General features: G+C 53.5%; 2 protein-coding genes and 1 long non-coding RNA gene across 9 annotated transcripts; 2 read left to right on the forward strand and 1 right to left on the reverse strand.

Annotated features, from left to right (window-relative positions):
• Positions 1–7: 7 nt before the first annotated feature.
• Positions 8–10,476, forward strand: PLPPR2 (phospholipid phosphatase related 2). 7 transcript variants are annotated; one of them, XR_008650328.2, is made up of 11 exons: positions 8–509; positions 1,746–1,920; positions 2,599–2,678; positions 4,498–4,686; positions 4,788–4,923; positions 6,173–6,444; positions 7,467–7,643; positions 8,494–8,600; positions 8,936–8,987; positions 9,125–9,227; positions 9,450–10,476. XR_008650328.2 is itself a non-coding variant. In XM_055239441.2 (11 exons), exons 3-11 carry the CDS (start codon positions 2,613–2,615, stop codon positions 9,466–9,468), a joined length of 1,137 nt encoding a protein of 378 aa, XP_055095416.1. In that variant the 5' UTR covers positions 8–509; positions 1,746–1,920; positions 2,599–2,612; the 3' UTR covers positions 9,469–10,476. The 7 variants fall into 7 exon arrangements, 6 of the variants coding, with proteins under 6 accessions (XP_055095416.1, XP_055095414.1, XP_055095417.1 ...); XM_055239441.2 differs by having other exon boundaries at positions 8,494–8,616; XM_055239439.2 differs by having other exon boundaries at positions 8,494–8,616; positions 9,125–10,476.
• A 2,435-nt stretch (positions 10,477–12,911) lies between these two features.
• On the reverse strand, positions 12,912–20,297 carry LOC134732287 (uncharacterized). The gene is made up of 3 exons (XR_010115282.1): positions 19,998–20,297; positions 16,510–16,693; positions 12,912–13,082 (listed from the first exon to the last, which is right to left on the reverse strand). It is a non-coding gene; the product is annotated as an uncharacterized lncRNA (long non-coding RNA).
• Positions 20,068–21,994, forward strand: SWSAP1 (SWIM-type zinc finger 7 associated protein 1). The gene is made up of 2 exons (XM_055239461.2): positions 20,068–20,316; positions 20,897–21,994. The coding sequence occupies exons 1-2, from the start codon at positions 20,068–20,070 to the stop codon at positions 21,398–21,400; spliced, it is 753 nt and encodes a 250-aa protein (XP_055095436.1). The 3' UTR covers positions 21,401–21,994.
• Positions 21,995–22,601: the final 607 nt, after the last annotated feature.

A 22,601-nucleotide genomic window follows, 5' to 3' on the forward strand; every position in this document is an offset into this window, starting at 1 on the left:
CAGATTTAATATATGACAAGGCAAGGAGTCATTCTGTCCAGATACGAGCAGCCAGACAGACTTCCACACTGGCCACAGAGCCTTCCTTTCTGGGGGGCCCTGGCGAATGGGGAAACTGAGGCCCAGAGAGGGAGGGGCGCGGCCCAGGGACATACTCTGAAGCCCCTCCCTCCTATTACCCCCGGAGCCCCGCCCACCCCAGGGTCCTCCCTCTCTACTTCCATTCTTGGTTCCTTCCCACAATCAATGCTAACACCCCCCGCCCCCAAGATCACGGAGGCCCCGCCCCGTCCCGCTAATGAGGCCCCGCCCCACGGGGCTATGCAAACGAGACGCCCGGAGGCCCCGCCCCTCCCTCTACCTCGGAGTCTGCGCGGCGCGGCCAGGCCCGGCCGACCGCGTCTCCGTCTCCGCGTCTGCCAGCCTGGCTTGGCAGTACGTCTGTCCATCCCGCCGCGCCGGGGCAGTCTAGGCGGAGCGGGGGCTCAGGCGGCGGCTGCCTCGACGCGGTGAGAGGAGAGGCTTGGGGCGCCCCTCATCCCCTCCCGTGGGCTTCCCACCCTTGGTGTCGGTCCCCGGTTCCTGAGGGTCGGGTCCCTCTGGGTCCAGCGCGGGGAGGGGCGGGGGAGGAGAGGCGGCGAGCTGGGGGAGGGGACGCGGCTGGGGGAGGGGACCCCGGGCCGAGGAGCCAGCACCGGTGGTGAGGGCGGCTGTGGGTAACTGTGATTGTGTGGTTGTCATTGTGTGTCTGTGTGTGGTTGTGTAACTGTCATCGTGTGGCTGTATGACTGGGATTGTGTGGCTTCGGGAGGTCCGCGGGTGTGTGTGTGTCACTGTCATTGTGCGGCTGTCGTTGTGGGTGTCACTCTGATGGTTTGTGTGTGTCTGGCTGTGCTGTGACTGCCATTGGCCCCCCGTGTGGCTCCTGTCTGTGTGTGTGACTGTCTTGGTGTTCGTGTGGTTGTGTGCATAGGACTGTCATTGTGTGGCTGCTGTTGTGTGTTCATTCTGATGGTGTGTATGTGTGTGTGGCTGTGGTCGTGCGCTGTGCACCTTTCTTGTGTGGCATTGTGAGTCTGTGTCATGGTCCATGGATGTGGCCATGTGGTTGTGGATGGCACCGTGTCTCTCCCCTGTGACTGTTGGTGTGAATAAGAGACTGTTAGTGTGTGTGTGGCTGTCGCTGAGTGCCTTGTAATTGGGGGTGTGACGCTGTGATGGGTTCTGTGACCTCCATTGTGTGCGGTGACTCTTTCTTTTCTGTGACTCTTAAGTGTGTTGCAGGCCTGTGTGTCCCTGACTGTAGCGGCGTGGGGGCTTGTGTGGGACTGTGATGTGTGTAGGGTCTCCTGATATGTCTCTCTCTGTTTGGCCTGGGGTGGGGGTGGGGACTTGTTTGATCTGTTTGGGTGTCTCTTTCAGGCTATGAGCCCACTGTGTGTGAGTATGCAGTGACATGTGTTGTGTGTGTTGGACACCTGTCTCAACAAGGGGGCCCCTCTTGTTCACTGCAAAGTGGCGCCCAGGACAGCGCCTGGAAGTCGGCAGGTGCTCGGTCTTCACTGTGGGATGGGTGAACGCTATGCCATGGTTGTATGTGTGTGTGTGTGTGTGTGTGTGTGTGTGTGTGTGTGTGTGTTGCCAGGATGGAGGCTGCGGCTGGGTTGTGCTTCCTAGGGGTGACAGCATGGGTGACTCTGGGTATCTAGGATCTCTGGCAACCATCACCCCATATCACACTACAGAATGAGTGTCGTGGTTGGGGTGCTGGACCCAGAGTGCCTACCCTCGCCTGCCTGGGCCTCAGTTTCCACATCTGCACAATGGGGGTGACCATCCCTGCCCTGCTGGCTGCCAGGAACGGCTGTGAGTCTTCGGGCGTGGATGCAGCCTGGGGGAAGCCATAGGGTGCTTTCACAGGTAAGATGGGGCTGGGAGAATGGATGTAAGCAGGTGTGACTGTGTTGAGCCCTGAAGCGCTGGGGACTGGGGGTAGCCTTGGGGGAGGGAAGAGGAGAACCGGGAGGCAGACCGGCTGGGGAGAGGGGGAAGGAGGGAGAAGCAGTTGGCAGAGAAGGAGGGCTTGGCTATCAGCCCAAGCAGACACCAGCACCACAGCCCATGGGGACTGACAGAGGGGCCTGTGGAGGCCATGGAGGACGGGACTCAGGGGAAGGGTCTGGTAGGGATGGAGGGCTCCTCGGGAAAGAGGATGGTGTCCCCTAAAAACTAGTGGGGACCCTTCTAAGTGCCATGGGGGAGGGGTTCCCATGAGGCTGGGGAGTCTCTTCTAAAGGCCCACCTCCTAAAGGGCATTGGGTCAGAGCCTCCCATGTAGGCTGTAGAGGAAGGGACCCCCGTAGAATCTCGGGGAGTGGTGTCAGGGGAGGCAGGTGTCAGTAGGGTCAGGCCCAACAGGGCAGGACCTGGATTGCAGAGGCATGGCCAGAAGGTTCAAGGGGCAGAGTCAGGGCTTCCCCGGGTCTTCAGGGCCAGGGGTGTGGCCAAAGGACTCAGGGATGAAGCCAGGGTCCCGGTGACCTGAGCCTTCCCCTAGGCACACCCCCTGGAACTCCCACTCCCTCCCCACCTCTGCAGGCCTGGCCTTCACCATGGCGGGAGGGAGACCGCATCTGAAGAGGAGTTTCTCCATCATCCCCTGCTTTGTCTTCGTGGAGGTGAGGACCCCCGTACCTCTCCCAGAGACAGCATGCCTATCTCTGTCTCTGTCCAACCTCAGTCTCCTTATCCATACCCACTTTTCCATCTCTGGGATCTCCCTTGCTGTCCCCTTTCTCTTGAGAAATGGTTATGAGCTTGGATTCAGAAGTGCCACTCCCTGGGGTTCAATCCCTCTCTGCCCCATCCACACTGCAGGGTGCTGAACACCACAGGTACCCTCCTGAGCCTCAGTTTCCTCATTCATAAAATGGACGTCACCAGAGTCCCAACTCCTAGGGCTGTTCTTTGTGTGTGTGTGTGTGGTTTTTTTTTTTTTTTTTTTTTTGAGATAGGGTCTCACTTTGTCACCCAGGCTGAAGTGCAGTGGCATAATCTCAGCTTACTGCCACCTCCACCTCCTGGGCTCAAGCAATTCTCCTACCTCAGCCTCCCGAGTAGCTGAGACTACAGTCGTGTGCCATCATGCCCAGCTAATTTTTGTACTTTTTGGTAGAGATGGGATTTCAACATGTTGGCCAGGGTGGTCTAGAACTCCTGACCTCAAGCAATCCTCCTGCCTCAGCCTCCCAAATTGCTGGGATTACAGGCGTGAGCCACCACGCCCGGCCTCCTAGGGCTATTCTAAAGGTAAAATCTATTAATTCATGGACAAAGCTTGGTACGACCCCCTGCCCACAGTGAGGGTTACACCTGTGGTAGCTGCTAGTACCCCTACTCCTCTGATTTCTTTCCTTGTGGGAGAGTCTCTCCACCTCCCGCTGTCTGTCTGTCTCTCATTTGAGCCTTGGCCCTAGCCTCACTCTCCCCATGCCCATCTCTTCTCTCCCTCTGTCTACAACTCCCTTCCCTTTTCCTCTCCCTTGTTTTTCCTCTTGCTTTTTTTCTCCTCTTCTCCCCTCCTTTCCTGGCTTCCCTCTCTGTTTTTTTTTTCTTTTCATTTCTTCCTTTTCTTTCTTTCCCTCCCTCCCTCTCTCTCTCTCTCTCTCTCTCTTTCTTTCTTTCGAGATGGAGTCTTGCTCTGCTGCCCAGGCTGGAGTGTAGTGGCACGATCTTGGCTCACTGCAAACTCCTCCTCCCGGGTTCAAGTGATTCTCCTGCCTCAGCCTCCCGAGTAGTTGGGAGTACAGGCGTCTGCCACCATAGCCGGTTAATTGTTGTATCTTTAGTAGAAACAGGGTTTTGTCATGTTGGCCAGGCTGGTCTCAAACTCCTGATCTCAGGTAAGCCACCTGCCTCAGCCTCCCAAAGTGCTGGGATTACAAGCATGAGCCACCTTTTTCTTTCTTTTCTTTCTTTCTGTCTTTCAGCCATTCCTTTTCCTTTCTTTTTTTCTGAAACAGGGTCTCCCTCTGTCACCCAGGCTGGAGTGCAGTGGTGCCATCATGGCTCACTGCAGCCTTAACCCTCTGGGCTGAAGCAATCTTCCTTCCTCAGCCTCCTAAGTAGCTGGGACTATAGTTGTACAGAGATGAGGTCATGCTATGTTGCCCAGGCTGATCTCAAACTCCTGAGCTCAAGTGATCCTCCTGCCTCGGCCTCCCAAAGTGCTAGAATTACAGGCAGGAGCCGCTGCACACGGCCCCTCTGTTTCTGTCTTCTTCTTCTTCTGTTTCTCCTAAGCCCTGACCCTTCTCTCACCTCCTTTCCCCATTTCTGTCAGTCTCTCTCCCCCTTGTCTCTGTCTTTCCATCTTCTAGTTTCTGTCTCTAACCCATGTTTCTCCATCTCTGCATCTCTGCCTCTGTGGCCTCACCTGGAGCCCTGACCCTCTCTCTTCTCTCTCCGCCACCTCTCCCCGCCCTGGCTTGGTGGCAGTCGGTGCTGCTGGGCATCGTGATCCTGCTTGCTTACCGCCTGGAGTTCACGGACACCTTCCCTGTGCACACCCAGGGATTCTTCTGCTATGACAGTACCTACGCCAAGCCCTACCCAGGGCCTGAGGCTGCCAGCCGAGTGCCTCCTGCTCTCGTCTACGCACTGGTCACTGCCGGGCCCACCCTCACGGTGAGACAATGAAGACCTCCTAGGAGGCAGGTGGGCCGGCGAGGGTGGGTGAGGGGATGGGCTGGAAGGCCAGGAAGACTCCATCTTGGTCTTGCCCACAGATCCTGCTGGGAGAGCTGGCGCGTGCCTTTTTCCCTGCACCACCTTCAGCCGTCCCAGTCATCGGGGAGAGCACCATCGTGTCTGGGGCCTGCTGCCGCTTCAGCCCCCCAGTGCGGAGGCTGGTCCGCTTCCTGGGTGAGAGACATGGCCCGGGGTCAGCCCCATGGTAATGGTGGGGAGGTGGGCATAGAAGAAAAGAGTCGTGGGCCTGACAGTCATAATAATTCCAGGCTGGGTGTGGTGGCTCACGCCTGTAATCTCAGCACTTTGGGAGGCCAAGCTGGGCGATCACCTGAGGTCAGGAGTTCAGGACCAGCCTGGCCAACATGGCGAAACCCTGTCTCTACTAAAAACACAAAAAGTTAGCTGGGCATGGTGGCAGGGGCCTGTAATCCTTAAACCCGGGAGGCAGAGGTTGCAGTGAGCCAAGATTGCGCCAGCCTGGGCAACAAGAGCAAAACTCCGTCTCAAAAAAAAAAAAAAAAAGAATTCCAGGGAAAAGCTGGGCATGGTGGTGCATGCCTGTAGTCCCAGCTACTTAGGAGGCTGAGGCAGAGACTCAGCTACTTGGGAGTACCAGCTACTTGGGAGACTGAGCAAGATCCCACCTCTTTAAAAAAAAAGGGAATTCCAGTGGGAAAGGAAGAGGACCTGGAATTGCCATGATGGGGATGTTAGGAAGCAACAAGGGACTTAGGCTCAGGCCAGATGTAATGGGGGTTCTAGGGACATGGGTGGGGCCTAACCCAACCATGATGGCAACTGTAGGAAGAGGGTCCCAGAATGCCATAAGGAGAGTCTCAGGCACAAAAGAGAGACACAGGCGAAGGACAAACACCCTGGGGCCCCTGGGTAGGGAGATGAGACTCTGGCTGTGCTTTAAATGGGCTGTGGGAAAGGGGAAGAGGCAGTTTACCTACAATGATGGTCCCAGGGGCAGAGGGCGGGAGACCCAGCTCTAACTTATTAGTGGCCCTAGGAGGACAGTGCTGAACTCAGTAGTAGCCAGTTTAGGGGCAGGCAGGAAGAGCCCCAGGTATGCCATTAGGGTTTTCCCTAGCCGTCCTAGGCATGGGGTGGATCCTGATGTAATAGTGTTGGGGTGGGGGTCCAAGCCCAGCTATAATGGGGCTCTAAGGGAGGACCCGCCCCTGACATAGTGGTAATCCTAGAAAGACAGGGGCCAGATAATGAGGGTCCCTGGGGGCAGAAGGCCTCAGAGTGCCTTCATGGTGGTCCTAAAGGAAGGGGGATGTTGGCACAACTACGGGGTCCCAAGTGTGCTTTAATGACAGTCACAGAAAAAGGGAGCTTAGAGGCCCAATGGAATCAGTGGGAGCATCAGGGCCTGGTGGATGAACCCCTTCCACTATCCCACCCCTAGGGGTCTACTCCTTCGGCCTCTTCACCACGACAATCTTCGCCAACGCGGGGCAGGTGGTGACCGGCAATCCCACGCCACACTTCCTGTCCGTGTGCCGTCCCAACTACACGGCCCTGGGCTGCCTGCCACCTTCTCCGGATCGGCCAGGTCCCGACCGCTTTGTCACTGACCAGGGTGCCTGCGCTGGCAGCCCCAGCCTCGTGGCCGCCGCGCGCCGCGCCTTTCCCTGCAAGGATGCGGCCCTCTGCGCCTACGCGGTCACCTACACGGCGGTGAGCTTCGGGAGCTTCGGGGTCGGAAATGGGTGTGCGGGCTGGACAGCGACCAGCAGCCAGGAAGCCGCCAGGGCTGGAGCCTCTGCTCTTCCACGCCCCGGGTGCTGTTGGAAGCTCTCGCTCCACGCCCTGACCTGTTGGAAACTCTCGCTCCTCCTCCCAGATCCTAGCCACGCCCCCAGCCAGGGGCTATTGCTGTCCACTGACTCCGCCCCTTGCTCCTTGGCCACGCCTCCTGAGCCAGTAATGCGAGGGAAGCTGTTGGCTCCACCCTATGGCATCAGGACACTGTCGCTGATGTGCAAGGCTCGGAACCCCTAGAGCCTAGCCAGGCCCCCAGGATGCTACAGGCGCTAGATATTAGCTGGGAGACTGGGTAGATGGGACGGCCCCCTGGAGTCCTTGCCCCTCTTCTGGAGCCCTTGCCCCTCTCCTGGGGGCCTTGTTCCCTCCCGTTGTAGCCCTGGCCACGCTCGTTGGTCTTAACTGCTCTGGGATTTCTAACTCTGTCCCCTGCTTTTTCCTGGTCACATCCCCTGTTGCTTCAACTCTTTTTTCTGGCATCCGGGTTTATGCTCCCACCCTGTCAGTGGTCTCCTGGGGGTCAGGGGCTCCACCTCCTACAGCTCCTGGACCTGCCCCCTTCGCCCTGACTCCACCCTCTGGTTCTGTGGCCATGCCCTAATCCAGTAAGTGTCTGTCCCCATCTGTGACTCCGGACCAGGGACACCTGGGCCCCAGACCTGGTCCTCTGCTCTTGGGAGCTCTGGCCACACCTAGCCCTGCAGGTGGTGCCCACGAGACTCCAAGACCTCGATCCCTGACCCCTCCCTCCCTTTGCCGTTTTGGTCACGCTCCCTGGAAAAGCCCACTGGGAGCCCATGACTCCATCTCTGGAGCCCCTGGCCACACCCTCCAGCCCCAACACTCTGGCCATGCGCTCTAGCCCAGAAAGGAGCGTCCACTTGGGTTCGGCGACTTGCCTCCGTTTTCCCCCTGACCAGTCTGGCTCCCCGCAGATGTACGTGACTCTCGTGTTCCGCGTGAAGGGCTCCCGCCTGGTCAAACCCTCGCTCTGCCTGGCCCTGCTGTGCCCGGCCTTCCTGGTGGGCGTGGTCCGCGTGGCCGAGTACCGAAACCACTGGTCGGACGTGCTGGCTGGCTTCCTGACAGGAGCGGCCATCGCCACCTTTTTGGTGAGTTCCCTCCTCAACCTTCCCAGCATGGAAGACTATCATCAGCTCTCTGACCCGAGGCAGGACATGATGGAGAAGGGTGTGGACTCTGACCGAGGGCCAGTCCCTTAACATTACCCTTCCTGGATATTCTCATCTGTGAAATGAGATACCAGGATCAGGGTGAGGCAAGGCCTTGAATGCAAATTTTAAGAGGGTGCCCAAACACTCAGTAATCAAGATTAATAATATTTTAACAAAACATTTTTAAAAATCAAAGTTAATACAAAACTATCAATGTACAGAATACAAAAATTCTAAATAAAGATAAATCAAGGCTGGGTGTGGTGGCTCACGCCTGTAATCCCAGCACTTTGGGAAGCTGAGGCGGGCGGATCACTTGAGGCCAAGAATTCGAGACCAGCCTGGCCAACATGGCGAAACCCCGTCCCTACTAAAAATACAAAAATTAGCCAGGCGTAGTAGTCCCAGCTACTCGGGAGGCTGAGGCAAGAGAGTTGCTCGAACCCAGGAGGTGGAGTTTACAGTGAGCTGAGATCGCACCACTGCACTCCAGCCTGGGTGACAGAGTGAGACTCTGTCTCAAAAAATAAAAAATAAAAAAAATTAAATCCTGCCCCTGTACAACTTGGTCTTACTTACTTTACCCTAGTCTGGGGTCTGTGGGATAAATAATAATTGCACCTACCTCGCAGTAAAATGGAACGAACAGTGCCTGGCACATACTATGCATTAGCTGTTTTTGAAAACCTGAGCCTCAGTTTCCTTATCTGAAAAATGGGGATGGTGTTTATATAGCTCCTATGTGACTGGCCCCAGGCCTCAACACTCTCCTCTCCCTCTGTTCCAGGTCACCTGCGTTGTGCATAACTTTCAGAGCCGGCCACCCTCTGGCCGAAGGCTCTCTCCCTGGGAGGACCTGGGCCAAGCCCCCACCGTGGACAGCCCCCTCGAAAAGTTAAGTGTGGCCCAGGTAAGGGGGGCCGGGGGCTGCTCCCGGCTGGAGAGGGTGGTGGGTGGAGGGGGCCAAGGAGACAGGAAGGAAGTCAGGCAAGAGGTGGGGGTCTCAGAACCATGGGGAAGTGGAGGGATCACCCATCTCTGTGGACATAGGGGGGACACCTCCAAAGAATGAAAGGGAGCACCCCCGTCTTCTTCCCAAGGGGACACGGTTAATCATGAGAACTGTGGTTGTCTTTTCCATGGGGCTCTTCACCTGATGAGCTCCTTGTGGCTGTGGCCGGTAGGGCCCAGGGGGCCACTAGCCCCTTCCCTCTGTCTCTTTGTCTCAGGAACCCGAGGTCTGCAGGCCGCATTCGACACCGGCACGGCTCACCCCATCCAGTGAGTGTTGGGGGAGTGGGGGGCTAAACAGGGGGACTTCCAGGTGGGCAGCCACTGCCCCAGAGATCTCACCTAGGCCTTTATGCTGCCTCCCAAGTTTTCTGATCCCCTGATCCCCTCTGGCTTCTGACCACCAGAGTCGCAGAACTGCGCCCGCCGTGGCCACCTGATCCCCAGCTGTGTCTCCTCCAGGGCCCCAGCCATGTGTTCGTCGCCCCGTGTGCCCCGTCCTCGATTGAGGTCTGAGCCGACGCCCTTGCCCCTGCCCCTACCCCTGCCAGCGCCCACCCCCAGCCAGGGCCCCTCACCTTCCTCCCCTGGACCTGGGGGGCCAGGCGGGGGTGGTGGACGTGGCCGGAAGCTGCTGCTGCCCACGCCCCTGCTGCGGGACCTGTACACCCTGAGTGGACTCTATCCCTCCCCCTTCCACCGGGACAACTTCAGCCCTTACCTGTTTGCCAGCCGTGACCACCTGCTGTGAGGCCCGACCACCCATTCAGAATCTGCCTGGTCCCCACTTCTTCCCTGCCACGCGTGTGTGTGCGTGTGCCACGTGAGTGCCAAAGTCCCCTGCCCCCCAAGCCAGCCAGACCCAGACATTAGAAGATGGCTGGAAGGACATTTAGGAGACACCTGCCTCTCTAGCCCTCTGAGATATCCCAATTGGCACAAATGGAAGGTGGGCACTTGCCCCTACTATTGCCCTTTTAAGGGCCAAAGCTTGACCCCATTGGCCATTGCCTGGCTAATGAGAATCCCTGGTTCTCAGAATTTTAACCAAAAGGAGTTGGCTCCAGCCAATGGGAGCCTTCCCCTCACTTCTTAGAATCCTCCTGCAAGAGGGCAACTCCAGCCAGTGTTCAGCGACTGAACAGCCAATAGGAGCCCTTGGTTTCCAGAATTTCTAGAGTGGGTGGGCATGATTCCAGTCAATGGGGGACCGCCCGTGTCTAAGCATGTGCAAAGGAGAGGAGGGAGATGAGGTCATTGTTTGTCATTGAGTCTTCTCTCAGAATCAGCGAGCCCAGCTGTAGGATGGGGGGCAGGCTCCCCCATGGCAGGGTCCTTGGGGTACCCCTTCTCCTCTTAGCCCCTCCCTGTGTGCGGCCTCTCCACCTCTCACCCACTCCCTCCTAATCCCCTACTTAAGTAGGGCTTGCCCCACTTCAGAGGTTTTGGGGTTCAGGGTGCTGTGTCTCCCCTTGCCTGTGCCCAGGTCATCCCAAACCCTTCTGTTATTTATTAGGGCTGTGAGAAGGGTTTTTTCTTCTTTTTCTTGGAACTGCCCCTGTTCCTTACACTGCCCCCCATGCCTCAGCCTCATACAGATGTGCCATCATGGGGGGCATGGGTGGAGCAGAGGGGCTCCCTCACCCCGGGCAGGCAAAGGCAGTGGGTAGAGGAGGCACTGCCCCCCTTTCCTGCCCCCTCCTCATCTTTAATAAAGACCTGGCTTCTCATCTTTAATAAAGACCTGTTTGTAACAGAAGTTTGGCCACCTGCCTTCCTCCCCCGGGTGGTAGTGGGGGGGTGCGGAGGACTTTTCATCGTGGGTCTAGATGTCTGTGGAGCTGGGTGTGGGTGTATTGCTGCAGTGTATCTAAGGACAATTGTGGAAAGGCAGACCGGTTTCATGGGGCTTCAGACTTGGGCTGAAATCCTGGCTCAGCATTCTGGGCTCTGTGGCCTCAGAAAAGTTCATTCACCTCTCTGTGCCCTTGTTTCTTCATCTGTCAAAGGCAAACAGTCGCTCAAGCCACCAAGGCACACAAATCCACATCAGGAGCCGTACATGCCCTGTGTGTCTCAGGCCAGGGCACAGAGGGCACAAAGAATGGGGTGATGATACTTGGGGGTCCTGAGAGGGATGGGGGATGCTGAGGGGCACTAAGAACCTCCAAGCTGAACACCTGGCTGCGTGGATGAGAACAGGGGTGCTGAGTATGAGATTACACCAAGACCCAACCCCCCTGAGAACTCAGCAGATACTGGGGATGTTCAAAGGGTCAGGGAGAGGGAGCCACAGGACCCCTCCCGCAATTGTGGCTCTGAGGGCCTTCAGACAGGGCATTTGGGACCCAGAGTCACTCAGGAACCAGGAAAAGGGAGTCTGTTTCCCTTCTCTCCTTAATTAATTCGCTCATTCATTAAGCAAACACTGTAGAACCACTACTGTGTGCTAGATGGTCTTAGCCTGTTCCAGCTGCCGTAACAAAATACCGTGGACAGGATGGCTTATTTATTAAATTATTAAAAAGTAAATTTCTCTACTACTATTAAATTCCTCTACTAATCATTAAAAAATAAATTTCTTGGCTGAGCACCGTGGCTGACGCCTGTATTCCCAGCACTTTGGGAGGCCGAGGAGGGTGGATCACGAGGTCAGGAGATCGAGACCATCCTGGCTCACAGGGTGAAACCTCGTCTCTACTAAAAATACAAAAAATTAGCTGGGTGTGGTGGTGCGCACCTGTAGTCCCAGCTACTCGGGAGGCTGAGGCAGGAGAATGGCGTGAACCCAGGAGGTGGAGCTTGCAGTGAGCCGAGATCGCACCACTGCACTCCAGCCTGGGGGACACAGCGAGACTCCGTCTCAAAAAAATAATAATAATAATAATAAATTTCTGATTTATTTATTTATTTAATTTATTTATTTTGAGATGGAGTCTCACTCTGTTACCCAGGCTGGAGTGCAGTGGTGCAACCTCGGCTCACTGCAAGCTCCACCTCCTGGGTTCATGCCATTCCCCTGCCTCAGCCTCCCGAGTAGCTGGGACTACAGGTGCGCACCACCACGCCCAGCTAATTTTTTGTATTTTTAGTAGAGATGGGGTTTCACTGTGTTAGCCAGGATGGTCTCGATCTCCTGACCTAGTGATCTGCCTGCCTCAGCCTCCCAAAGTGCTGGGATTACAGGCATGAGCCACCGCGCCTGGCCTTATTTTTATTTTGTGTGTGTGTGTGTGTTTCTTTTTTTGTTAAGATGCAGTTTTGCTCTGTTGCCAGGCTGGAGTGCAATGGCACGATCTCAGCTCACTGCAACCTCTGCCTCCTGGGTTCAAGCAATTATCCTGCCTCAGCTTCCCAAGTAGCTGGGATTACAGGCACCTGCCACCATGCCTGGCTAATTTTTGTATTTTTAGTAGAGATGGGGTTTCACCACATTGGCCAGGGTGGTCTCGAACTCCTGACCTTGTGATCCACCTGCTTCGGCCTCCCAAAGTGCTGGGATTATAGGCATAAGCCGCCATACCTGGTCTATTTTTTAAATAGAGACAGGGTTGTGCCACGTTGCCCAGACTGGTCTTGAACTCCTGGGCTCAAGTGGTTCACCCACCCCAGCCTCCCAAAGTGCTGGGATTACAGACATGAACTACCACCCCTGGCCTAACAGAAGTTTATTGCTCACAGTTCTGAAGGCTGGGAAGTCCAAGATCAAGGCCCCAGCAGATTCGGTGGCCAGTGAGGGCCTGCTTCCTTACAGACTCACTCTAGTCTCACATGGCAGAAGGTGGAGAAGCTCTCTGGGGCCTCTTTTATAAGAGCACTAATCCCATTCATGAAGACTCCACCCTCATGACCTAATCACCTTTAAAAGGCCCCCATCCCACCTCCTATCACTGTGGGTTAGGATTTCAACATATGAACCGGGGGAAGGGGCACAAACATTCAGACCAAAGCACAGGTGCTGTTTAGTTAGGCACAGGGTTGTGGCAGGGGGAGGTTACAGCAGTAGACAACAGACACAAACTTCTGCTGTCACAGATGTGAGCGTTCTAATATGTAAGACAATAAACAAGGTAAATGGGGCCTGGTCTCCACACCTGTAATCCCAACACTTTGGGAGGCCAAGGCTGGAGGATTGCTTGAACTTAGGAGTTGGAGAATGACCTGGGCAACATAGTAAGACCACCGTCTGTACAAATATATATATATATATATTTTAAAATTAGCTGGGCATGGTGGTGCACACCTGTAGTCCTGGCTACGCAGGAGGCTGAGATGGGAGTCCCTTGAGCCCAGGAAGTCGAGACTGTGGTGAACAGTGATCATGCCACTGCACTATAGCCTGGGTGACAGAGCGAGACCATGTCTCTAGATAAATAAATACATAAATTAATAAATATAAAAATAAATGAGCTATATACAGATTCACAATTCCAAATTTTTAAAGAAGTCTGAAAACCAGGCCAGGTGCAGTTGCTCACACCTGTAATCCCAGCACTTTGGGATGCTGAAGCGGGCAGATCACCTGAGGTCGGGAATTCAAGACCAGCCTGACTAACATGGTGAAACCCCGTCTCTACTAAAAATACAAAAATTAGCTAGGTGTGGTGACGCACGTCTGTAATCCCAGCTACTAGGGAGGCTGAGGCAGAATCGCTTGAACCCAGGAGGCAGAGGTTGCAGTGAGCTGAGTTCGTACCACCGCACTCCAGCCTGGGTGACAGAGTGAGACGCTGTCTCAAAACAGAAAAAGAAGTCTGAAAAGCAAAATCCTTTCATAACTCATTTATGGCAAAATCTAACCTGAACTGACCTGAGATTATGTATAGCTTTTATTTATTTCACTTGATGTGAATATTCTTGTGCTTTGCTGAAGATAAAGTGATTTGAGGATGTTACTCCTGGTCCCACTAGGGGTATGAAACACATATTATTTATACCCTATTACTTTTTAAAAATCTGAAAAATCCTGAATTTCCAACTCCAGGATCATGGATTTAGCTAAGGGATCTCTGATATGTTAGATATTGATATGTGATAAGGAGAACACTCAAGCTAAGGAAGGCGATGTGACAACTGTAGGATAGGGACATGGTTTGCAATTTTTTTTTAAGAGATAGGGAGGGTCTTGCTCTGTTTGTTGCTCAGGCTGAGCGACGGGTGAAATGCAGCGGCACTATCATAGCTCACTACAGCCTTAAACTTCTGCGATCCAGCAATCCAGTGATCCTCCCAAGTAGCTGGGACTACAGGCACATACCACCATGCCTGCTAATTTTTTTAATTTTTAGTAGATACAATGTCTTGCTATATTCCCCAGGCTGGTCTTCAACTTCAGGGCTCAAGCGATCCTCCCACTTCGGCCTCCCAAAATGCTGGGATTACAGGCGTGAGCCACCATGCCTGGGCTATGGTTTGCAGTTTTAAAAAAAGTGATCAAGGAAGTTCTCTCTGAGATGACATTGGGAGGGAGGGAGCCATGCAAATACGTGGTGGGGAGACCTCCAGGCAAAGGGAAGAGCAAGTGCGAACGCCTTGAGGTGGGAACGTGCCTTCTGTGTTCAGGGAACAGCAAAGTGGCCTGTGTAGTAGTTGGCACAGGGTGAATGAAGAGGAGACAGAAGAAAAGGGAGTTTGGGGAGATGGTGGGGAAGTTGGGGAGATGGTGGAGCTGATCGTGCGCCACTGGGGGATGAGATGAGAGCATCAGAGAGCTGATGGCAGAGGAAAGACAGCATCATGAGGCCCCCTGATTGACTGACCAAGGCTCCTGTTTCCAGAGCTTATACACCTGAGACCCGTGGTCTCTCCTGACACACAGCTGTCTCCACTGGGGCCAGGAAGAAAGCAAAGCTTCAGCACAACGGACAGCGACACCACCCAAACCAGCAGGCCCTGTCTGTGATGCTGACGCAGAGCGCTGGCCAACAATGGGAAAAGTGGGGGAAGAATCAGGGCCCATTCAGGAGGGTGGTGACAGCAGCCCTGGCCTTGCACCAACTCCCATACTGGGATAGATTATCTTAAGAGAACACAGGCTGGCTTGTACCTATTTGGGATTGGCTGGGCGTGGTGGCTCACGCCTGTGATCCCAGCACTTTGGGAGGCCGAGCCAGGCAGATCACTTGAGGTCAGGGGTTTGAGACCAGCCTGGCTAACATGGTGAAACACCATTACTACTAAAAATACAAAAAATTAGCTGAGCGTGGTGGTACGTGCCTGTAACCCCAGCTACTCAGGAGGCTGAGGCAGGAGAATCGCTTGAACCCAGGAGGCGGAGGTTGCAGTGAGGTGAGATCATGCCATTGGGCTCCAGCTTGGGCAACAAAAGCAAAACTACAGCTCAAAAAAAAAAAAGAAAAGAAAAGAAAAAAAGAAATCCTTCTCAGCTGGGCACAGTGGCTCACTCCTGTAATCCCAACACTATGGGAGGTCTAGGTAGGAGGATTGCTTGAACCCAGGAGTTTGAGATCAGCCTAGGCAATGTAGCAAGACCCCGCTCTCTAAAAAATAAAGCATTTAGGCCTGGAGCAGTGGCTCACGCCTGTAATCCCAGCACTTAGGGAGGCTGAGGTGGCAGATCACCTGAGGTCAGGAGTTCAAGACCAGATTGGCCAACATAGTGAAACCCCATCCCTACTAAAATTACAAAAATTAGCCAGGAGTGGCAGCGTGCGCCTGTAATCCCAGCTACTCAGGAGGCTGAGGCAGGAAAATCACTTGAACCCGGGAGGCAGAGGTTGCAGTGAGTCCAGATCGCACCACTGCACTCCAGCCTGGGTGACAGAGCGAGACTCAGTCTCAAAAAATAAAAAAATGACAACAACAACAAAAATCAAAAGCCTTCTCAACATGCCCCTGTGGGTCTCACAGTATCTCAATCTCAAGTTGACTAAAACAGAGCTCTGATTTAGAATGTCACAACACAACTATCCCAGGCACAGAGCTCTCTCCTGTCTCCTCATGACTCGAGTAAAAGCCCACTTTCTCCCAATGCCTCAGGGCCCTAGCACTTTCCCCACCTAGAATGTTCTTCCCCTGCATATTTGCACAATTCACTCCCTGACGTCTCTCAGGCCTTTTCTCAAATGTCGCCTTCCCAGCCTGACCCAACCACCTTATTCAAAATTGAAAAAAAAACAACTGGCCCTTCCTTCTAACTTCCCTTCCTTGTGCAAATTTCTTTTATTTTTTTTTTCTTTTGAGATGGAGTCTTGCTCTGTCACCCAGGCTGGAATGCAATGGCACGATCTCAGCTCACTGCAACCTCCACCTCCCGGGTTCAAGCGATTCTCCTACCTCAGCCTCCTGAGTAGCTGTGATTACAGGCACCCCACCCCGCCCAGCTAATTTTTGTATTTTTACTAGAGATGGGGTTTCACCATGTTGGTCCCGGCTGGCCTCAAACTCCCGACATCAGGTGATCCGCCCGCCTCAGCCTCCCAAAGTGCTGGGATTACAGGGGTGAGTCACTGTGCCCGGCCCCTTGTGCAAATGTCTTTTTGCCTATGCTTGTCATGTGCTCACACAGTGTTTAAATTCCTCATGATGCTCAGTGGGTCTTTATAGGTCTCCCTCACTCGGATGTCGCTCCACCAGGCCAGAGATTTGGTCTGTTGTCTGTTCACTGTGGGGTCTATGTTTACTAGAATAGGCCCTGATACATAGTAGATGCTCAATAAATGTTTGTTAAATGAATGAACTTATTGCTTGAGGATGCCAGTAAACGAAGGATAGGTACGGAGTGACCCCAAGCCACCTAGTTCCTACCCCGTAGCCCCAGGTCCAACCCTACCTGCAGGCAGGTACATTCCTCCATGATTCTCCTCTATGGTAAATCTTCTTCTGTCAAGATGTGAAGACAGGCCAGACACAGTGGCTCATGCCTATAATCCTAGCACTCTGGGAGGCGAAGACAGGCGGATCACCTGAGGTCAGGAGTTTGAGACCAGCCTGGTCAACATGGTCAAACCCCGTCTCTACTGAAAGAAATACAAAAGAAAAAAAATAATAACCTGGGCGTAGTGGTGTGTACCTGTAATCCAAGCTACCCGGAAGGCTGAGGCAGGAGAATTGCTGGAACCCGGGAGGTAGAGGCTGCAGTGAGCCGAGACCACACCACTGCACTCCAGACTGCGTGACAGAGCGACACTCCGTCTAAAAAAAAAAAAAGATATGAAGACAAAATTCTGATAAGTGAAAGAATGACTGTGTGCATGAGAGATTTGCCAAATGTCTGCATCACTGCTGAATATTCTTAACTCAGCCGACATTCATGAGCACCTATTGTGTACCAGGTGCCATACTAGAAACTGAGGAACTAGCAGTGACCAAAAACAAAGACCTTATCCTCGTGGAGCTAGTGGGGAGAGATGCCATCAGATAAACCGGTAACGTTAGAAGTGAACGTTATTTAGAGAGAAATAAAGACAGCTGGCCGGGCGCAGTGGCTCACGCCTGTACTTCCAGCACTTTGGGAGGCCGAGGCAGGTGGATCACGAGGTCAGGAGTTCGAGACCAGCCTGGCCAACACAGTGAAACCCCGTCTATATGAAAAATTCAAAAATTAACCGGGCATGGTGGCGCACACTTGTAATCCCAGCTACTCAGGAAGCTGAGGCAGGAGAATTGCTTGAACCCAGGAGGTGGAGATTGCAGTGAGCTGAGATCGCGCCACTGCACTCCAACCTGGGTGACAGAGCGAGACTCCGTCTCGAAAAAACAAAACAACACGACAACAATAACAACAAAAACAGATAATCAGTTAAAGAGTGAAATGTGTGCAATTTTGGGCAGGCAGTCAGGGGAAGCCCCTCTGAGTAGATGATATTTTGACCAAAGACCTAAAAAGAGGGGAGGGAAAAAAAAGTTGGCTGGGCACGGTGGCTCACACCTGTAATCCCAGCACTTTGGGAGGCCAAGGCGGGAAGATCACCTGAGGTCAGAAGTTCGAGACCAGCCTGACTAACGTGGAGAAACCCTGTTTGTACCAAAAATACAAAATCAGCCGGGTGTGGTGGTACATGTCTGTAATCCCAGCTACTTGGGAGGCTGAGGCAGGAAAATCACTTGAACCTGGGAGACAGAGGTTGCGATGAGCCAAGATTGCACCATTGCACTCCATCCTGGGCAACAAGAGCAAAACTCTGTCTCAAAAAAAAAAAAAAAAAAAAAATGCCAGAAGGATATCTGGAAGCTGACTGCTACACACACAAGAACATCAAGGGCAAAGGACTTGTGGTGAGACTGTATTCAGCATGCTCCCATGTATGTAACTGTGCTAGACTCTGTGATGTGGGTGTCACTACTGAGTATTTGTGCATTTTTGTTTTTGTTGAGATAGGGTCTTGCTCTGTTGCCCAGGCTGGAGTGCAGTGGCACAATCACTGCTCACTGCAGCTTTGACTTCCTTGGGCTAAAGCAATCCTCCTGCCTCAGACTCCCAAGTAGCTGGGACTACAAGGTGCACGCCACCGCACCTGGCTAAATTTTTTTTTTTTTTTTTTGAGACAGTCTCGCTCTGTCGCCCAGGCTGGAGTGCAGTGGCGCGATCTCGGCTCACTGCAAGCTCCGCCTCCCAGGTTCATGCCATTTTTCTGCCTCAGCCTCCCAAGTAGCTGAGACTACAGGCACCTGCCACCATGCCTGGCTAATTTTTTTTTCTATTTTTAGTAGAGGCTGGGTTTCACCATGTTAGCCAGGATGGTCTTGATCTCCTGATCTCGTGATCTGCCCGCCTCGGCCTCCCAAAGTGCTGGGATTACAGGGGTTAGCCACCGCGCCCGGGCAACACCTGGCTAATTTTGAAGTATTTTGTAGAGATGGGGGTCTCCCTACATTGCCCAGGCTGGTCTTTAACTCTTGGCCTCAGGCAATCCTCCTGCCTTGGCCTCCCAAAGCACTGGGACTACAGACATGAGCCACCACACCCGGCCTGTTTGTGCATTTGGAGTGTTGAAATGTGAGGTGAATCATGGGTTGTATGTCTGCTGGGGGATGGGGGCTGAGGTGGTGTGTTTGACAGCGCAGGGTATCGGTGTGCTTCACTGTGTGTGTCTTTGTGTATAGTGGCAATGTCATAGTTGCGTGTTTTGCAAGAGAAAGGGTGTGGGGGATGAATGTGGGACAGAGTTTGTATGGGATGCTTTGTGTCAGGATAGGGCAAGGTTGGAGCATGTGGATGATGGGGATTCTGAAAGTAGAATATATTCAGAGATGCCATGGTGTGTGTGTGTGTGTGTGTAGAGGGGTGTGAGGGTGCCCAGCTGTGTGAGTGGGTGTGTTGGGGGATGTCGTGGAGCTGTTTTCTGGTCCCAGAGGGAGAGAGAAAGCCCAGGAAATCTCACTTTCTTCCTGCCCCTGGGTCTCCAGGCAACGGCACCACTTTGGAGTTACCAGGAGACATGGTTGCCAGGGCAACACGGGCGTGAGTGGCAGCTCTGGGGCGAAGTCTGGGTGAGAAGATCCAGCCAGGGATCACGATCATTCACTTTGTTCCTCCCTTTCTCCCTGTTTCTCATCAATCTCACCTCCCTTCCTTCATTGTCTTAACGAGCATGTATTTGAGAACCTGCAAATGTGCTAGGTGCTATTCTGGGTACTGGAGAACAGAAGTGAACAAAGACAAACAATGTCCCTGCTGTATCTCTCCTTCAGTCTTCCAGCTCCTGTCTCTTTATCTCTCCTGCTCCCTTCTTTGTCCTGCGGTCCTGCCTTCCCCCCGTACCACAAAGGCGGCCCCACAGAACCCCTTAGCCAGTGAGGAAGTAAGTTGACAGCCTTCATCTCACAGACTTTCGGGGATGGCTGTTGATGTCTTGCACACGAGTGTCCATGAGCCTGTGTCCCCAGACACACACTGCTGCCCATACTCAGGTGCACAGAAAGACAAGCACACAGCTCATCCCCCTCTCCAACTCTGTTGCCATTGGATGACATCAGCAAAACCACACACAAATACATGCCGATCACAATACTCCTCTGAGATATCATAAGCCCCATTTTACAGCAGGGCAAACTGAGGCTAGGAGACTTTAAATAATATGTCACTCATTCTGGTCTACTCCTCCAACTCTCAACCCTTATATTTGTCTGATTAGCTGACAATAATAGTATTCGTGCTGGTTCCCCCAGGAGCCTCCCTCAGGGAAGGGTCTTATTTCCCTATTTCCCTCGAATGCACCCATTCCTCCGCATAGGTTCTAACCATTTGCCCATTCACCAGAGGAATCGAGTTTTGATGGACAGATTCCTACACCAATAGTGAAACTAAGTGAACTGTACCAATGCGGCCACGGCTTGGACGGGACTAAGGCTGGGAACGAGCCACCGATTGGTCAGAACTACGCGGCGAATGGCGGAGACGCTGAGGCGGGTGCTAACCAGGGGCTGTGCGGTCTGGTCCGGGGAGGAGAACACGCCTGCCGCTGGACCGCCTTTGCTGCTGCTCGGTACACCAGGATCTGGAAAAACAGCGCTGCTATTTGCTGCGGCCCTAGAGGCGGCGGGGGAGGGCCAAGGCCCAGTACTCTTCCTGACACGAAGGCCTCTTCAAAGCCTGCCCCGCGGGACCGGAAAGACTCTAGACCCAATGAGACTCCAGGTAACCGGGGTGGGAGCAGAGGCGTTCTAGCCAATGGTGGAGTAGATCCGGGATATTGAGTGACAGGTAGACAAGCCAATGGAGAGGACGGTGGAAGGGCGAGCCAGGGCAGCCACGACGGGTCGGAGTCAGGCAGGCGGAGTGAGGAGTGGCACCACGCGGAGCTTAGTTAAGATTGAAGTGAGAGCCCATCCAATGATGGGCGGTGTTAGCAATAGGCGGTGCCCAGAGGGTGAAGTCAGGCCCATCAAGGGGCGGGGCTAAGCTTGGGTCCATTCTGGACCTGAGTTGGTTCCTGTTAGTGTGAAGGATGGGGTCAGACCGAGAGTGCTGGGGAAGGGTTTTCCGTGGAAAAATTGCGCTAGAGATTTGGCCAAAAACAAACAAGCAAAAATGGCTTGCCCTCAACTAATACTCGGTAGTGATGAGTGCTGGAAAAAGGGGCGAATACAAGAATATTTAACAGCTCTGAGCTGGTTCATCCTGGAACCAAGGAAAGTATGCAAGGAGGCAGGGTTACTTTTGCGGAGTCTGGCTTCCTATGCTGAATCCGGCCGTTTCCTTCTGTTTCTCCTTCTAGAAGATCCGCTTCCAGTACCCACCCTCAACCCGAGAGCTTTTTCGGCTCCTGTGCTCTGCCCATGAGGCCCCGGGGCCAGCCCCCTCCCTTCTGCTGCTCGACGGCCTAGAAGAGTACCTAGCGGAAGACCCAGAGCCCCAGGAAGCCGCCTACCTCATTGCCTTACTTCTAGACACAGCTGCCCACTTCAGCCACCAGCTTGGGCCTGGCCGGGACTGTGGGCTCATGGTGGCCCTCCAGACCCAGGAGGAGGCAGATAGTGGGGACGTCCTGCACCTGGCACTGCTCCAGCGGTATTTTCCTGCCCAGTGCTGGCTGCAGCCAGATGCACCAGGTCCAGGAGAGCATGGCCTCCGAGCCTGCCTGGAGCCAGGAGGGCTGGGCCCCAGAACAGAGTGGTGGGTGACTTTCCGATCAGATGGAGAAATGATGATCGCTCCGTGGCCCACCCAGGCTGGTGACCCCAGCTCAGGCAAGGGTTCAAGCTCTGGAGGCCAGCCCTGAGCTTTGGTGGGTGACCACCTCTCTGTGCTTCAGTTTCCCATGGCTGGAATACTTACCTCAGGGACATATGCAGATCCAAAGACCTAAACAATGTAAAGTGCTTTTTCTCTTTTAAAAGTATAGCATTATCTTGTATATATTGTACCCAGTCAATATGTTGTTTAGTTTTGTTGCTTTAAACTTTATAAAAAGAGCTTCAGGCCAGGCGTGGTGGCTCACGCCTGTATTCCCAGCACTTTGGGAGGCTGAGGCGGTCAGATCACCAGAGGTCAGGAGTTGGAGACCAGCCTGCCCAACATGATGAAACCCTGTATCAACTAAAAGTACAAAAAAAATTAGCTGGGTGTGGTGGCAGGTGCCTGTAGTCCCAGCTACTCGGGAGGCTGAGGCAAGAGAATCGGCTGAACCCGGGAGGCGGAGGTTGCAGTGAGCCGAGATTGTGCCGCTACACTCCAGCCTGGGCGACAAAGCGAGAGACTCCATCTCAAAAAAAAAAAAAAAAAAAAAAGTTTCATGACAAACATAATCTTCTGAGACTTCCTTCTTTTTGCACTCAACGTTGTTACTAAGATTCATCTACATTTTTTTAGTTCATTCCTTTTTCCATATTGCATATAATTCCATGGGTGACTATACCCTGATTTCTTCATCATTGCCTTATTTACTGCTACGAACATTCCTGCACACATGCCCTGGTACGTGTGTGTTTTTAGGGGCCGAGACAGGTGGATCACCTGAGGTCAGGAGTTCGAGGTCAGCCCGGCCAACATGGTAAAACCCTGTCTCTACTAAAAATACAAAATTTAGCCAGGCATGGTGGCATGTACCTGTAATCCCAGCTACTTGGGAGGCTGAGACAGAAGAATTGCTTGAACCCGGGAGGCAGACGTTGCAGTGAGCTGAGATCGAGCCACTGCACTCCAGCCTGGGTGATGGAGACAAGACTCCCTCTCAAAAAAAAAAAAAAAAAAAAAAATCAGCCAGGCTTGGTGGTGCATGCCAGTAGTCCCAGCTACTCAAAAAGCTGAGGCAGGAGGATCGCCTGAGCGCAGGAGGTCGAGGCTGCAGTGAACCATGTTTGAGCTACTAGGCTCCAGCCTATGCAACAGAGTGAGACCCTGTCTCAGAAAAAAAAAAAAAAAAGTAGTTAAAGCAAAACTCCTATTGAGTTACTTGTTGACACCAAGTGTCATCAGAGTAC

This window comes from Symphalangus syndactylus, chromosome 13 (assembly GCF_028878055.3).
Source record: "Symphalangus syndactylus isolate Jambi chromosome 13, NHGRI_mSymSyn1-v2.1_pri, whole genome shotgun sequence".
Taxonomy (NCBI): domain Eukaryota; kingdom Metazoa; phylum Chordata; class Mammalia; order Primates; family Hylobatidae; genus Symphalangus; species Symphalangus syndactylus.